Genomic DNA, 17,874 nt, shown 5'->3' with positions numbered 1-17,874 from the left:
CCTGTGTCCCCGCCTGGTAACCTCAGCCCGGTAGCGGACGAGAGGCCGCTGTGCAAGGTCAAAGGTGCCACCTGCCACCGGGCCTTTGCTGAGCCCTCCGGAGCCGCCACGGGCATCTGGCGGCACTGGGGACGCAGGACTCGGGCTGGATGGCCCAAGTCGGTGCAGGGTGAGCGGAGGCGATGGGCAGCGACCCAGACCCCCAACACGCCACTGCAGAGCATCTAGGCGGTTAAAACACAACAAGCCATTCGCCCCCTGCTGCGCAAGCTCAAGGACCCAAGTTCGATCCCCGGTACCCAAAAAATAAAAAATAAAATAAAAATAAAACACAACAAGCCAGCCAGAAAAGTGCACGGACTGAACAACCGGACCCCAGCCCCACCTTGGCCTCTGTGGGGGACGAGTGACGCCTAACCCACCCGCCTGCCTCCTTCCCGCCCCGGCCTCCCAGGGCCTCCGTGGAGGACAGAACAGGACTGGGCAGGTGGTCCTGGCCCGCTGCGAGCTGTCCACTGCTTACTCTGATCCCACCGGGTCCGAGGCTGTGGCCCAAATACAGAGACAGCATCGGCAACGACGAGGACTTGCAGGTCTGGGTTTGCAGGTCCCTGGGCTCTTTTCATCTTTTCAAACAAGAAAGCGTTCATCCACGAGCTTACAAAACAAGTGAGTTTAGGAGATAGACTGCTGTGATCACCGGCGTACAGCAAGTTTTCTGTATTGATCCAGGCCAATGTTCAATACCAACAAGTCTGTGTCTACTGATGGTGCTGTAAGCACCTCACAGATTCCTGCTTCGGAACAAGAGACCCTGGTTAGACCAAAGCCATTGATTTTGAAGTTGTTAAAGTCTGTTGGTGCACAAAAAGATACTTATACTATGAAAGAGGACTTCTTGGGCATCTCTGGATCCCAGGTTAAGAACTTCTGCACTAGAGATACATGAGTACTGTTTACTGTACTGAAGTTCTGGAATAGAGGTCATATTTTATCTTGGCCAGTATATTATGACTAAACGATTATATGATGAGAAGCAACAACATATTGTATATTGTTCAAGTGATCTTCTAGGAGATTTGTTTGGAGTACCAAGCTTCTCTGTGAAAAAGCACAGGAAAATATATACAATGATCTGCAGAAACTTGACAGTAGTCAATCAGCAGGAACCATCAGACTCTGGCACATCTGTGAGTGAGAGCAGGTATCACCTTGAAGATGAGAGTGAACAAAAGGACCCTGGGCAAGAGCTACAAGAAGAAAAACCTTCATCTTCAGATTTGGTTTCTAGGCCGTCTACCTCATCTAGAAGGAGAGCAATTAGTGAGACAGAGGAAAATTCAGATGAATTGTCTGGTGAACGACAAAGGAAACGCCACAAGTCAGATAGTATTTCTCTTTCTTTTGATGAAAGCCTGGCTCTGTGTGTAATAAGGGAGCCATGTTGTGAAAGAAGTAATAGCAGTGAATCGACAGAGACTCCATCAAATCTGGATCTGGATGATGGTGTAAGTGAACATTCAGGTGATTGATTGGATCAGGATTCAGTTTCAGATCAATTCAGTGTAGAATTTGACGTTGAATCTCTTGACTCAGAAGATTATAGTCTTAGTGAAGAAGGACAAGACCTCTCAGATGAAGATGATGAGGTATATCGAGTTACTGTGTATCAGGCAGGGGAAAGTGATACAGATTCATTTGAAGAAGATCCTGAAATTTCCTTAGCTGAGATAGTGGAAACCACCTTTGACAATTAAAAAGAATCAATGTGAGAATAGCCCTGACCCTTGTTGCTACTGTCTTATGTCAATTGTCAGGCATCCTAAAAACAGCTACATTATTCATGGGATAATAGGAAGTCCCTTTTATTGCAAGTTTCACATGTAAAGCCTTTTCAGGACTACTGAAAGTGTACTTCAAGCAATGAAATGAATCCTCCTCTTCCATCACATTGCAACAGATGTTGGGCCCTTCGTCAGAATTGGCTTTCTGAAGATAAAGGGAAAGATAAGGGGGAACTCCCTGAGAAAGCCAAATTCGAAAACTCAACACAGGCAGAAAAGGGCTTGGATGTGCCTGATGGTAAAAAACCTGCAGCAAATAATTCCAGAGAGTCATGTATTGATGAAGATAATGATAAAGTCACACAAGCCTCCCAGTCACAAGAAAGTGAGGACTATTCTCAGCCATCAACTTCTGGTAGCACTATTAATAGCAGCCAGGAAGATGTTAAAGAGTTGGAGAAGAAAGAAACACAAGAGAAAGAAGAAAGTGTGGAATCTAGTTTCCCCCTTAATGCCCTTGAACCTTGTGTGATTTGCCAAGGTCGACCTAAAAAACGGTTGCATTGTTCATGGCAAAACATACGTGCAAAGAAGCTAAAGAAAAGAAATAAGGCCTGCCCAGTATGCAGACAACCAATTCAAAAAAAAAAACAAACAACAAAACAAATGAGTTTAAAAGCCAAGAAAAGGAAAACAAAAACAAGGAGAATAAGGCAAAGGGCAGTGGTGAGGTAGCGTCTCCACAGAAGGGCGAGTTAACCTGCTAAGCAGCCCACTCCATCCACCTTTTTCTTTTACTTTTTTCAGGACAGGGTCTTGCTGTGTCATCCTGGCTGCCTCCAACCCTTGGTGATCCTCCTGCCTCAGCCTCCCAAGTGCAGAGATTGCAGGTGTGCGCCTCCACGCCCAGAGTGTCAATTTAATTCTGAGCTCTGGAGCAGATCTGACTGTCCATGTTCGTGCTTCATGTAATCCACTGCTAAAAACAAACAGCTTCTCGGGGTCGCCAGCTGTTTCTTGAGAAATGTACTTTGGAAGTTTATTGTTTATGTTTTTTCTTTTGTTTTGGGGTAGGGATGGAAATTGAAGTACCAGGGCTCACACCCAGGGCTGTGCCCATGCTAGGCCAGGGCTCTGTCCTGCCCTTCTCATCTTATTTTTTGAGCCAGGATCCCACTGAGTTGTTCAAGCTGGCCTTGAACTTGCAACCCCCCTGCCTCAGTGTTTCGATGTAGTCTTTGTGTTTTTCACACAGTGGGCTCTGCGCTGAGCAGGTCTGCGGGCAACTCCTTCCCAACAGCCCCTGCTGCTCTGTGTCTGCGTCACATTCTGGGGACCCCGCCCGGCATCGCAAACTTGGTTATCACCGTATCGGTGACTTTTTCTTAAACCAAGTCTCACTATGTAGCCCAGCTGTCCTTTTCCAAACTCTCAGCAATCCTCCTGCCTCAGCCTCCGAGCCTGGCTCCTGGAATGTGGGTTAAATGGTAACAGCAGCATTTGATCTACACAGCAATCCATGTAGGAAACTTCAGTCTTATTTCAAGGGATCGCCACAGGCAGGCTGGCCCTTAGCTCCGTCAGCAGCAGTGACACGGAGACATCTGCACTGCCCAGTGCAGTGTGTTAAGGATCATACATCCCGCTCTGTTTTTACTTTTCTGTTTTTAAACTTTATTCTTTTTATTAGTCATATTTGTCGTCCTGTTGATCAGACTCATCATAGGGAATCTGTACCTGCACATAACATCCCAGTTCTTTTCCCCATCCTCTCCCCTCCCTCCAAACCTTCAACCCTCCCCATTCACACAGCTTTGTTTCCTTTTTTTCCTTCCATTCCCTTTTTTCCTTTTCCTTTCCTTCCCTTCCCCTGGCCCCTCCTTTGTGCCTCTGCCCATATGAACACATTCTTCCTACTTCCCAGTATCTGTCCTTCATCAGACTCCTCATTTACCCTTTGGGTTTCTCACGTGAGAAACAATGCAACATTTAAACTTGTGTGTCTGATTTACTTCACTTAACATTATGGTTCGAGGTGCATCCATTTTCCTACAAATGATTTGTTTATCCTTCTTTATGGCACCGTAGTGCTCCACTGTATATAAAAACCATATTTTTCTTTATCCATTCATGTGTTGATGAGCATATGGGCTCTTTCCAAGATTTAGCTATTATAAATTGTGCTGCTATAACATGAGTATGCAAGTATCACTGTGGTATGAATCTTTTAATTCTTTGGGGAAGATCCCCAGCAGGGGAATAGCTGGGTCAAATGGGACCTCCAGCCCTAATTCTTTGAGGTATCTCCTTACCGATTTCTGCAGTGGTTGCACCAGTCTGCACTCCCAGCAGCAGTGGAGCAGGTTTCCTTTCTCCCCACAACCCCGCCAGCATTTGTTATTGGTTGATTTCTTGATAGCAGCCATTCTTTCTGGGGTGAGGTGGAATCTCAGCGTTGTTTTCATCTGCATCTCTCGAATGACCAGTGATGTTGAACATTTTTTCATATGTTTATTTGCTGCTTTTACGTCTTTGCTTAAGAAATGTCTCTTCATTTCAGATGCCCATTTTTGGATTGGGTCTTTAACTTAGGGGTCTGGTTTGTTTTTAGTTCTTTATAGATTCTGGAATGTAGTCCTTTGCCTGAGGAACAGCTGCTAAATTTTTCCCGCACTGTGGGTTGTCTCTTCCCTCTGTTGGTGGTTTCTCTTGCTGTGCAGAAGCTTTCTGAGTACTTCATTTCTTTGGCCATAACTCTGTGGAGGAACTAACAGACATGGGCCCAGTTAGCAAAGTTCGTTTCCCGGGGCCTGGGAAGCCAGCGCCTTCCTGCCACGCCTCCGGCGGCGTCTGCCTCAGCGCTGCAGTCGGGAGCCCAACTTGCTGAGATGCTGAGCTCTGTGTTCGGGGGAGGAGCTGGGAGGGGCTCGGTGGACCCGAGGGTGGGGCTGGGGCCTTCGGAGCCCGGGTGTGGAGCTCTGGGCTGTGGGGAGCGACCACGACCACGCGGCTCAGAGTCCGGGAACTAATGCCGCAGACCAAGTGGCTTCAACACCGGAAGTCAACTTTTCTCACCACCCTGGAGCGGACATCCAAGCCCAGGGCGGGTCTCGAGAGGGCTCCCAGACAGCCACCTCGCTCCTGTCCTGGAGCTCGCCCTGGTCCCTGTCCGCTCAGAGAGGCTGCTGGGGCCCTGCCCTCTTCTGACCAAAGTGCCATCCTGGTTAACTCTAATGACCTCACGAAATACAGTCACTCGCAGGGTCAGAGGACTGTGTTTTCGGTTGACAAGATGCTAGTCCAAGGGACTCGGGCTGTGATCTCATCCCCGCTATGGGATACCTTTGAAGAGCAGTTAAACTGATTTTTCAGCTGCAGAATGAATGTAAGAATAGCTGCCTTAGCCAGGCATGGTGATGGATGTCTGTAATCCCAGCGCTGGGGAGGCTGAGGCAGGAGGATCACTGTGAGTTTGAGGCCAGCCTGGGCTACATAGTGACTTCAAGACCAACCTGAACTACATAGTGAGACCTTGTCTCAAACAAACAAACAAAAACCAATCAAAACAACAACAACAAAGAACAGCTGCCCCACCCGCTCACAGGGTCGGGTGAGGTCAGCCATGCCAGGCCGTTTTGTGAGGGGCAAAGAGCCCTGCTCAGGGAATACATCTCTCTCCTAGTGCAATCCTGGAGGTCAGCTCTTCCAGGTCAGAACAGAGCTCGGGGCCCTGCCTGACAGCTGTCTTTCTGGGAAGAGGGTTCTGTCCATCAGCATCACAACCTGCACAAGGAGCCTCATTCCCTGGGGACAAGGACACTTCCGGGGGCACGGGGGAAGAAGCGAGGCGAGGCTGGGGGATCAGGAAGCCTTGACCTCACCCTGCCGGGTCAGGGGAACTTCCTGCCCCACCAGGCCTGGGCTCAGTCACAGGTGCCCTCGGGCCAGGGGCCGGGTGCAGCACTGACATGTGTCAGCATCTCTGGTCTCGGTCCTCAGCTGACAGCACCCTGTCCAGCTGTGGAAACCTCCCCGCGTGTCCAGGCACTGCCACAGGTCCCCGAGGAGCTGGGCGGCCCTGCTCCAGGCTGAGAACCTCTGGGTGAGTGTCTCCTAGGTGTCCCTGTTGCGTCCGGTCCTCCTGGCCTTCACAGTGGAGGTGACACATTGAGCGGAACACTAGCTCCCCAGGGTGTGCACAGTTGCTTCACAGAAACAGTGTTGTGATCAAATAAATCTGGAGAATTTTATGTTCCATGGTGTTACTTCTTGTGTCTAGAGGTCCCCCAAAGCCTCGGTCATAGTTGGGGCTTTTTCTGAGGTGGCTGCATCTGGAGTGTGTGGTGCTGGGACTGCTTCATGGGACAGTGCTAGGCTCAAGGGCACTAGGATTAAGGGTGTGAGTGCTGCCCGCCCTAAGGAGCCTGGGTAAGATACGAGGGGCAGAAAGACGCTGTTAAGATCCCTTGCTGCCTTGATACCTTCAATCTGCCATGTAGTGTCGGCCCTCTGCTGTCCACCCTGCCTTGGAGCCAGCTGATTACGGACTGAAGTCTCTATAAACCGTGAGCTAAAGAAACCTCTCCTCCTTTAACTTGGGTGTCGGGTATTTTGTCCCAACAACAGAAGAGTAACTAAGACGTGTGGTCTCACACAGGCTTGTTGTTTTTTTTAAGAATGAGAAACTAGAGACATTTATAGCTAAATGGATGCATATTGAGGCCATACTCGTAAGTGAAATAAATAGGACACATATGTGTAAATACCGAATAATTTCTCTGGTGTGAGAAACTGAAAGTGTAAATAAGGATTAAAATGATTGAAACGAATAATTGATAATTTGAAATAGGAAGAAAAGGTCCAAAGGGGGAGGGGAAGTAGGAGGGGGAGGGGGAGGGGGAGGGGGAGGGGGAGGGGAAGGGGAAAGGAAAGAAGGGAAAGGAAAAATTATGAGAAAAGGAAAAAATGGAAACAAAGTCTATGTAAATAGGGAAGGGTGGAGGGGGTGAAGGGAAGACAGGGAATGGGGAAAAAATAAGAACCAAGATACATCATGTACAGGTACAAGTACCCCACGATAAATCCAAACACATAGTATACCTAAAATGCACCAATAAAAGAATTTAAGCAAAAAAATAAAAATTAAAAAAAGGACAGGAAGCTGACTCTGGACACTTTTTGTCTTTATCTTACTTTTTCTCTACACTGCTTCAACATGGATGTAATTGGCTGGAGCTTCAGCAACCATTTTGGACCATGAAGCTCCCCCAAGAATAAAGATCACACATTAAAGAAGGTGGGGCATAAAAATAGAAAAATCCTGAGGCTGATACTAGTTTAGGCTTATGTTTCAAAGTTTAATGGACAGATGAAGAGTAGGCATATCTGCCCTTGTTCCCCACTTTAGGGAGAAAGCATTGTATTTTCTCCATTCATATAAGGCATTTTTGCTGGAAGTATGGAGTCCATGACTTTAATCTGTTGAGAAGGTTCTCTTCTACTTCTAGTCTCCTGATAGCTTGTACTATGAACAGCTGTGGAATTTAGTCCAATACTTTTTCTCCAACTAGAGACAGGATCATACAACTTTTTCCTTTCCTCTGTTAAAATGATGACTTTTGGGGGTGGATCTTCCAATGCTGAACCAACACTGCCATCCCTATAACAAAACCACTTTCTACATCCTGCCAGATCTGACTTCTAATAATTTGTTTTGTTAAACAAATTTCTATCTATGTTCATACTTTTTTCTTCTATTATCTTTATCCAATTTTAGGATTAGCACAATGTTGAGTTCCTAAAATGAGGGGAGAAGTGTTACTTCTTTTTTCTGCTTTAAATGTTTGATATAATTTATCAGTTCAAATGTATATGAGCCTGCTATTTTCATATAGGTAGGTTTTCAAGCTAGGAATATACTTTCTTTAATGGGTGCTATTCAAATTGTATATTTCCTCCAGAGTCAGTTTCATTAATTTGTCTTCCAAGGTACTTCTTAGAAGTTGTCAAATTTATTTCAAAAAAGATTTTTGTAATATGCTTTCTATGGCCTTTTAAATTTTGTAAAACCTGTGGTACTGTCTCCTAGGTCTTGATATTGTAATTTTAAAAATGTATGGTTGAGGGCCGGTGATTTAGCTCAATGGTTCTGCTGCCTGCCTCGCAAGCGGAAGGACCTGAGTTCGATCCTGATCCCCGATACCAAAAAAAAAAAAAAAAACAAAAACCTAAAATGTATGGTTGATGTTGTGTAGGAGGAGGAAAGGGTCTGGAGCAGCAGGGTGGGGGAGGAATATGGGGGGAGGAAAATGGGGCCTTTGTGGGTAGGGAGGGCTGGAGGGGTGGGGGAGGCAGGGGAAGGGGAAAAAACAAGAACCAAGATGCTCCTGTGGTGGTACAGGATCCCAGTGATGAATGCGGCTGTGTTTCATACCTAAAATGTACCAGTAAACTTAATGGGAAAAGAAAAAAGAAAAAAGAACCCCCCCAACACTTCTTACCTGAAAGTATCCTTATGGAAACCCAGGCTCCTCCCAAATCAGACCCAGAGACAGGGAGACCCAATGGTTTCTGTTAGCAGCTGAGGTCCACCTTCCAGTTGTTCTGGTGTTATCTGAAGACGTTCCTCTTCTGAGATTACCAATAAACACCAGGAATGACCTTTTGGGAAGACCCTGTCCTTTCCCCTACAAGTCAAAAGTTATGCACTGGCAGCACTCTGCATGAAAATCATACTATGTGAGTAAAACACAACAGTCCCAGGGAAATAACATAGTGGAAAAGATGTATTTTAAAAGGCTTCACCTGCAATTCTGGTGAATTAGTTAAGATTAGAGTTGGTGTACATAAGAGATATAATAAGGTTACAATAAGCCACCAACTAACAAGAATTTCAGAAGCATAGCAGTCACGCAGGCTTTTTGTTTTGGCGCTGGGGATTGAACCCAGATCTGAGCCACACCCAGCCCTGCGCTGAGTCTGTGAAATCTTTCCGTCCTTGGAGCCAGCATGCACCAGGGTAGGGGAGCTCTGAAATGCCCGACAGCAATGAATCCCGCTCAACACGGATGGACACTTGGCTTTTCACAGCCACAAATGGCTTCTGAGTCCCCTCTTTAAACCAGGGACCCAAAATCAGCCGAGGCAACCTTTCTCAGCGCCAGGTCTGAAATTCCCACACATGGGTCTGCAGTTTCAGGGTTTTCTGACTGATTGTTTCCAGGATCGTTTACTGGCTGCTCCTCTGCAATTAAGAGATTCTATCCTGAGGTGGGGATCGGGCAGCTGTTGCCCAGGGAGGGGTCATTCTGACCAGAGTGGGCCACAGACACCTGCTTATCGGCTCTCCAACAGTCACTTTCTTTCAAAGTTGTTTTCTTTCCCATGATATATGGTCTAAATGCCTGGCGGCTTCACCCTCTTGATTGTTGCTCAGGTTTCTTGGAAACTGGTAGCAACTTACCTCAATTGCTGCACAAGTTACAAGGATGTGGAAAATTTTTCTTCAACGCTGGAATGAAAAGCCAGTTTGGCCAACACTGCCCTGATAGAGACAGGGGCCAGTGCACCCAGAAGGGGAGCTGAACTGGCGATGTGCAGGCTGCTGCCAGGACTGCTTGCAGAGTCGTGCCTGTGGTGGGGGCTGCTGCCCAGGACCACCAGACAGGGGTCTCCGGCAGGCAGAGCGGCCTTGACCACCGGGGGCACCACCAGCAAGCTCGCCCAATTTCTGGACTGAGCAAAGGGTGCCGGCCCTCCAGTACCATGCTAGCTGCTAAGGACACCAAAGGTGTAGGATGCAGCAGATGGAAGGGTCACAGGTGAGACCCGCACATTTCATGCCTGAAGAGGGCTAGGCCAGGGGAAAGATGAAGGGAGGCAGTTTCCAGTTCATGAGAAGAAGGTGAAGTGTGTAGTTGCACGCTACCCAACAAGCAGTAGTGATTTGCTAAAGCAGTCAGTAGGGGGGTTGGGACTGACTCCATTTCTACCAGGTTCTGTCTCGGTGATGAGGGTTTGCAAAGCCACTTGCACTGTAGAAAATGACTGTACTCTGACCGGCTGGTCCCTCTGGTTATTCTTATCAAACATTCCCAGCACACAGAGCTCTGCATAACCAGTCAGAGGCTCGGGCCCCCTGCCTAGAGGGCAGCTCCTTACAGCTGCTCTCCACACCTGCTTTCCCCGCATTCTGCTTGCTGTGGCCTTCAGTTCAAATCTGCAAGAAAACTAGGGTCAGTGGCCCACGGGGTGTCCAGCTGCCCGGGATGCTGCCAGTCCTAGGACAGACGGCGTCTTGTCCTTGCATCATCACCCTGTGGCCAAACAATGGTCTGTTTCCCCAAGCAGGGGACAGGACTGAGTCTTTCCTTGACGGAGGAGGAAAGCGAGAACCACAGAACCCAGGCGGCCGTTTATTAGGGGAAAGAATGAAAGTTAGAGACATCGTGTGTCCTTCTGGGTCATCACTATGCTTGGGAGATGTTTTCAGTGCAGCCTTGCACGCAGGATGAACTGCACTGGCTCCGCCAGGCTCCACTGGGCACTGCCAGCAGGGTGGGGGCACTGCCCAGAGCCTCACTGTGTATCTTCTGGTGCTGGCTCAGGGAGGAGGCAGTGACATCTCCTGTGGCTGAGAAGGCTGGATTTGCAAGTCTTTTTAACCAGGGCTAACAAACAAAACTAACTTCATACATTTCAGTTCGTTATCTCTCAAGCAGAGGGTCTGCAAAGCAATGAAATTCTGCAGCTCAGGTAAACAGAACTAAAACTGATAGCTGGAGAACCCTGCTTGCATTGATGTTGCTCTGGCTTGGTAGAGAAAGGTGGGACTGGCTGCCTCTGGTTGACCAGAATCCCATGCCAGGAAGGCTGATAATTCCAGGCCAGGGCCCTGCCGACTGCAGACCTGTAATCCTGGCACTGGGGAGGCTGAGGCAGGAGGCTGTGAGTTTGGGGCCAGCCTGGGCTCCATAGTGAGTTCAAGGCCAGCCTGAACTACATAGCAAGACCCGCTCTCAAAAACAAAACAAAGCAAAATCTCTGCCAGTCCAGCCTCCAAACTCACTAGGCCCCAGATCCACGCTGCTCAGCAACTGGACAAAGACCACCAGCAGCCTCTGAGACGCATATCTCACGCGCTCACCCACACTTGGCCCAGCCTTGTCTCCATAGGAAGCTCGGTCCCGGCCACTGCCTGGGTGTAGCCAACCAATCACCCAACCATCCCTGCCCCAGGGCTGACAGTGTGGAGAGGCGAGGAGGAGGGGGAGGGGGAGGAGGAGGAACAGGAACAGAGGGCCTGAGGCGGTCAGAGGAATTGGGCCTGTCAGGTCCTAACCAGGAGTCCCTGGGTCAGCTCAGCCTGGACCGCTGAATCGATTCGGTGACTTCCCTGCACAGCAAGCGTTCTCTCAAACGAAGGAACCACCCGTGGGCAGACTTAGGATGGAGCACCTCTGCAGAAGGTCTGCAGCTCCTCGCTTCCCTCTCGCACACCTAGCACATGACCGTTCTCAGGCACCGACAGCCTCTTCTGTTCACTCGGGAGAACCGAAGGCTCCTGGGGAAAGCTCTGACAGGAGGCTCAGACGGCCCTACACCCTGTGATGGCCAGAACCTGTTCCGCTCCTCGTGGGGAGCTGGGACTGTCCTGTTAGGAGCATCAGTAGTCCTCCCTGGCAGATGCGGCTGCCCCTTCCAGACCCTGCGCTTCACCGTGGCTGGGGACAGGTTGAGGAATGCTGAGCCTCAGCCCGCATGAGGACGCTGGCGGGCGGAGGGGACTGGCCATTCCTTGTAGCTCACCTGAGAAGGGAGCAGCAGTCCCGCATCTACGACCAGGGCCCTGAGGACGCAGGAGCCAGGCAAACCTACCCACACGAGCGAGTGAGACTACGGCCCACACCTGCTCCAAGGTGCACTGCCCTCCCTCCACTCTCCCAGTCGGAAGTGCGGGTCTACTCTGCAACGACAGATGCCATTCCAGTAATCCTTTTATTGGTACACAAGGCCCCACCAGTATGTACATAGTGCAAAAGGCTGCTATTACCCCGCGGCCCGCAGGAGGGAGCAATCATCCTTCATTACAGCAAGAGGACTGATGAGCACCCTAGTGTTAGGACTCAGACTAACGGTGCTAGCTTTTATTAGAGCATTACAATTAAGACATTAAATTATAAATCGGTGTGGTATAGTTAGACATTAAATTACAAAATAATACAAATACTTTTAAGGTGTGATGTGCCAACAAAGTTAAAATTTTTACCATTAATTAGGATTCAGGTTTCAGATTAGGCAAAAAGTTTGGTTGATTCTGTGATGTGTGTAAAGGTTGAAAGGACACAGCAAGAGGGAGATGTCGAGATAAATTATTTCACAGAAAATTTCTTTTTGTTTGTTTGACACAGGGTCTTGCTGTGCAGTTCAGGCTGGCCTTGAACTCACTATGTAGCCCAGGCTGGCCTCGAACTCACAGCGATCCTCCTGCCTCAGCCTCCTGAGGGCTGGGATGAGAGGCGTGCACCACACACCCAGCTTCACAGAAAATTTCTTAAATCAAAAAAGGTTTTAGCAGATTAATGTTCTAACCTGTTGGCACAACATACAGAAAATACTTACATGACAACTTTTTAAAGCAAACAGCAGCTTTATAAACAGTAATACTTTATATATATATATATATATCAAAGTAACAATGCATTACGATTAGCAGTTTTATGTTGAAAATGAATGTAGAGATCACTACCCATTTGCACATTATGATTCCCACCCCAACCACCTCCCCCAACTTATTAAGAAATCAGACAAGTACATTATTTGGATATTAATTTATCAATATTTAAACTATGTGAATTCCTTTTGACTAATTCTTTTCCAAATACTGGAAGCATATAAAATACCATCTCTGCAAAAATGACCTCCAGTCAAAGCCTGTAAAAACTTCTCAATGTATAACATATTATTTTTCTTTGTTTAGTCAAAAGAAATATATTACATCATTTACAAACATTTTTAAACCGAAAACTAAGCTAATATGAACATTGGTCTTCTGAGAAGTAATCTTCATGGCAAAGAAATGTACTAAAGCAAAACTCTAATCTGGGCAGTGGAATTCGTAATGTAAGTCATGTATTTATGTACTAAAATAGAAATCTAACATTTATTATTGCCAATAAAGCAACTTCTACACACTAAGAAAAAAATCACTGTTTTCATTTTTGTGCTGAGGAACACTCTGCCTTAGGGTTGGATCTCTTTCTAGGTCTCTGAAGAGTGAACCACACCCACTTCCAAGAATAATTAAAACTTCCCTAATTCTCATACCTCCCAGAAAGCCTGCAGTTCAATGCACAAACCCTGGTTTGCCTGAGGAGACGGGTGATAAAGACATCACTGATACGTAGGCACACACCCGGGGCAGCATATACTCCCCGAGAGGCGGCCTGTCACAGTGAAGGCTGTGGTCCCTGGGCTGGCTGCAGGAGAGGCACTCATGACTGGGCCCTTCCCCAGCCTGCAGCACAATTAGGTTACTGGTGTCCAGATTTCCTCAACTTCTCTCTTGATACAAATGTCAAAAATCTAAAATGGCAGTTCATGTCCCGAAGAGATAGAAAATTTAAGAATCCTCTGAAAAGCCATTCCCTTAAGATCAAGAGCATCTGAATCGGTGACACTGAGCAAAGGAAATGAACATCATAAAAAGTATGAAAAGCTGTAAGATTTGCTCTCAGGACTGTCAGGAGTTCAAAACCTCTACCACTTCTCTAGGTGCGCTGGCGCCCCTCAACTCGCAGAGATGGTAAGATCTGCCGCATCCGATCCCGGCTGCTTTCAGAGGCTTCACACCTTATGCAGGTGGGCGACTGCCGCAGTGGGACAGGACCGGGAGTAGCGGCCCCGTGAGCACATAGGAAGCCGAAAGACCAACGCGCCTGCACTTCCGCAACCCACAAACACTACACCAGCCACCGAGAGCCTCCCGCCCAGTGATGGAGTGCCAGCGTCGCAAACACTACAAACATCGACATCGGCAATGGCCCAGGCCCAGGCCCAGGCCTAGGGATGGAACTAGCACGGGGCAGGGTGCCTGGCTCCTCAAGGGTGGGTGTGCGTGCGTGCGTGTGTGCGTGTGTGTGGAGGCGTGTGGCTGGGAATAGGGAGATGGACAAAGGCATCACCTGTGACTCCAGCAATACATTACCTGGTGGACATCGCGAAAGCCAGGCGGTGATGGCCAGCCAGGGAGACACGAGCGCCCTGAGCAGAGCCTCTCCCGAGCAGTGCCCGCACCCGTGCCCACGCCCAGAGAATGACCGACTGAAACAGGAACACCTGCATGTCTTTCCACGCTAAATCATCTAACGGGTTCGCACAATTATGACTTTCTCTTTTCTTCTAAAACCTCCTCTGCTCAGCCTTGATCATCAGGATAACCTTAGAAGTTGTGCAAAATTCCCTTCCCTGACTTCCTGTCAGTAACGACGGTCACTGCCACGCGGAAGGTGCCCAAGGCTAGGCACCACATGCAACAGTTCTGCAGTCAGGACAAGTGTGGCTACCCCATCAAACCTGCGTCTGAAGAGCCCTGAGCCTGAGCGTGAGGACAGCACCCGGGGGAGGCTGCCTGCGCCAGTGCTGCCATCACAGCAGCTGCCAGGTACTCAGCTGTCTCTAGGAGAACACACTATGTACAAGACATTCCTGAGCTAAGCAGAGAGGTCTGAGCCTGAACCTGGCAGGCCCTCTCCCGGGGCCTGTGCCCTGCGGGACACAGCCTGTCCCTTCCACACAGGAGGCCCCGTGGTCCCTCCCAACCTTCGTGATGACAATGACCGGAGCCTCTGACATGTGCACCTGTGGGCCAACGGAGAGCAGCAGCGGCCTGTCTCTGCCCCGCAGACCCGTTCTGTTCCCGCAGCCTTCTGCACGGCCCTCCGACCATCTCCAGCTCTGTGTCGAAGATGCCCAAACGACTTTTCGATCAGACGATCAGAGTGGAGGAACAGTCATGAAACCAACACCAGTAACTGCATCGACCCTTAGAACCTGGTCTTTGGCTTCCACAATGACTTAAACTAGCATTTTAAATTTATTTTCCCTCAAACTTGGTCTTCCTTTTTTTTGGTACCAGGGATCAACCTCAGGACCTTGTGCTTGCGAGGCAGGCGGCAGAACCACTGAGCTAAATCCCCGGCCCAAAATCTTCCTTTTTTAATCATTGCTTCTCACTACAAAAGAAGCTGAAACAGATCTGAATTTCCCACAAATTCTTAGAAAGACACCTAGATGCAAATTAAAAGCTAAGCTACAGATCGGAACAAAACAGTAAGTGCTACAAAACACTGGCTGGGGGCTGGACGCGAGTATGGAGGCATGGCTGGGAGGACTCCTGGGCCTTGGGCCGGAGCTGGTGCTTCCTGAGTTACGCGTGTCGGGGTGCAGCGCTGGGCTCCTCATGCTCCTGGCTCTCGGGGCCGCAGCTGCTGGGCTTCTGCAGGTCGGGCGTGGCCTGGTGGTCAGGCGTCCAGGCCTCAGTGTCCAGCTCCGGCTCTGGCTCCAGACCCAGCCCCTCGGGCGCCTGGGCGTCCTCATCTCCACTCTGCTCTGCGTGGTCCTCCTCCGGCCCGGGCAGGCTCTTGCCCAGCTGCAGGGTCTCCATAGTTCTCTGGGTCTCTGAGACCCAGGACTCGATGCGACTGTTGAGCTGCACCTCCACCGAGATGGGCTCGTGGGCGTAGTCCTCCTCGTCATCCTCGTCCTCGTCCTCGGCGTCCTCCTCCTCCAGCATGCCGGGCACCAGGGTGCTGGTGGTGCTGGTGATGGACGAGTTGAGCAGGTCCCGGCAGCTGCCGTCCAGGGAGCCGGTCTCCGTGCTCTGCTGGGAGGCCCACTCCAGGTCGTCTGGCCTCACCTCCTCCTTGTCGCTGGCCTGGGCCTTTCCCGGGCCGGGCCCTGAGGCGGCGCTGCCCAAGGCTGGGAGAGCCAGGGCCGGCTGCTTCCCTGTGGGGCCAGGGGCAGGCGGCGGGCAGCCGGGCTTTTCAGAAGCACACCGTGGGCCGGAAGCCTCCTTCTCGTTTTCCGACGTCTCCAGCCCATCAGAGGTCTCCACCATGTTTCTCCAATTTGTCTCTACAAATTGCAAACACATTTTTACACAGCAGAATACGGTTTCAGAGTCATAAAACTGAAAAACCCAAAAGTAAGATGGAAGAAAGACCCAGAAATTTGTTGGCCCACCACTGGTTGGAAAAATCCAAATTTTAGTTTATTATTGTACTAGCTTAAATGTTATGAAGGGAAAACAATTCTCCAAAATGTGCACTCAAAACAAAGAAACAAGGAGACAGACACATGCTAATGCATCAGAAAGCAAAAGCTCTCACGTAAGAGGAGCCCTCTCCGGTTCACATATGAAACCCGCATGGCCTCGGCCAGCAGCAGAGTCGTCAAGGGCTCTGGTGACCTAGGGTGTGCCGAGGCCACACGGCACAGCGGAGACGCCCGGCAAAAGGCGTTCTGACCTGCCAAGTCCCTGTCCGTCCAGGTAGCAGGTTACCTCAGCTATGATTCCAGCCGTGTACCCATTTCTAGGCAATACACCGGGCCAGCATTTCTAACATCTGGGCATGTTCATTTTGAAACACATGTAGCTTAGCTCACACGGGTTCAGAAGGACCAAAGAAGCTGCACGTGACACAGCGGTGACAATCTAAAATTATCTGTCATGGCACAACATCGATGCAGAGCACACAAAGGTGGTGGGAATCAGGAGAGGAAACGGCTGTGCCACCTGTCTGGAGGTTTTTAAGACTCTTCAGCTGATCAGTGCTATCATTCACAGTTACAGGGACAACATCTTACCGGGCTGTGCTGAAGTAAGAAGCCGCCTCCATGAACGGCCTCAGCCTCAGCACCACCCCGGGCTGCACCAGCACAGACGGGTCCTCCACTCCCGCCTGGGCCCCTACGTCTCCTGTCCTCTCCCTCGAGGCTCCGCCCACCCGCTCAGCCAGGCACGGCCAGCCCTCCCGCCAGCCCTCCCTCCGTGACCCAGGCCCTCTCACAGGGGAGCGGGAGCGGTGCTCTGGGCGTGGACCCCGCCCCAGGATGCCCGGACCCTGCGCCTGCGCCCCATGGCCGCCTCCGCCCAGCCCTCAGCCTGGCCAGCTCATCGGGGCCCATGCTCGCTGAGCAAAGAGCTGAGAACACAGGTAGGGATGAAAACGCTCACCCTCCTGATCATACAAAGGACGCTTTCAAGTGCTCAAGCTTCAGAGGCACGTTCATATTTCCACCCAAGGCTTTTCCTGGGGGAATGTGGGGTCCGGAGATGACTCGTTCTTCGAAGCCGCCGCAGGCAGGGCAGGGCGCCGACCCCACCTGAGCCTCCATGCGGCACCAGTCCCCAGGCCACCCTCTGCTCTGCATGTGCCCACCTGAAGGCCACCTACACTGGCTTCTGCTCACACCCCACTTTCCCTTCCTTTCTCTTTTTTCCGGTACGGGACAATGAACCAGGGCCTTCGCACCGAGCTCTGTCCCCAGCCCTTTCTTGTTTGAGGCCCGGCTGCACTCGGTCACTAAGATGCCCAGGCTGGGCCTGAACTTGAGAGAGACCGTCCGGGCTCAGCCCGGAGCTCTGGAGATGGACCTCACTTTTGTCACCTGGCGTTTCACCACACAGCAAGGGCTGCTCTCAGAGACCAAGTCAGCGCTCCCTCTCTGCTGCATTCCTTCCCCGAGGTGTCCCTCGAGCAGAAGAAACATGCCCACCCGCCTATAGCCAGCAACACTGCCAGCCACAAGCAAGGCCACTCGGGCTGCCACCTGCCACCGCCTCTGTCTGGAGCCTGGAGCGGGAGGGGTGCACAGAAGAGGGCGTCACCGGGTGGGGGCAGCAAACTGCTCCATAAGCAGGCCGGCGGCCGGGAGGATTACAGCCCAAAGGAAGAACGAGGAGCCCAAAAGGACGGGAAAGGAAGGGAGAGAGGACAGAAAGCTCCAGGCAGGAGGGAAGCCAGGCCGACAACCTCGGGCAGGCAGCAGGGAGTGACGTCAGAGCTCACACAAACGATGCTCTGGCCTC

At 50.3% G+C, this 17,874-nt stretch overlaps 1 protein-coding gene and 2 pseudogenes across 7 annotated transcripts in view; 2 read left to right on the top strand and 1 right to left on the bottom strand.

Annotated features, from left to right (window-relative positions):
- Positions 1-964: 964 nt before the first annotated feature.
- LOC147830554 (E3 ubiquitin-protein ligase Mdm2 pseudogene) lies at positions 965-1,757 on the top strand (annotated as a pseudogene).
- A 46-nt stretch (positions 1,758-1,803) lies between these two features.
- Positions 1,804-2,519, top strand: LOC101717114 (E3 ubiquitin-protein ligase Mdm2-like; annotated as a pseudogene).
- Positions 2,520-11,761: 9,242 nt separating this feature from the next.
- The window catches only part of Secisbp2l (SECIS binding protein 2 like), a 45,887-nt gene continuing 39,774 nt past the window's right edge, over positions 11,762-17,874 (bottom strand). For all 7 annotated transcript variants that reach the window (XM_087181008.1, XM_004835439.4, XM_087181004.1 and 4 more), the window contains one exon: positions 11,762-15,917. In XM_087181008.1, the coding sequence (XP_087037134.1) occupies positions 15,211-15,917 (707 nt within the window). In that variant the 3' untranslated portion in view covers positions 11,762-15,210. The remainder of the gene's footprint in view (positions 15,918-17,874) is intronic.

Source organism: Heterocephalus glaber, unplaced genomic scaffold, assembly GCF_053883595.1.
Source record: "Heterocephalus glaber isolate CG9 unplaced genomic scaffold, H.glaber_assembly_v1.0 deba00000122, whole genome shotgun sequence".
Taxonomy (NCBI): domain Eukaryota; kingdom Metazoa; phylum Chordata; class Mammalia; order Rodentia; family Bathyergidae; genus Heterocephalus; species Heterocephalus glaber.
The sequence above is the reverse complement of the archived record's forward strand: the minus strand, read 5'-3'. Positions and strand labels throughout refer to the sequence as shown.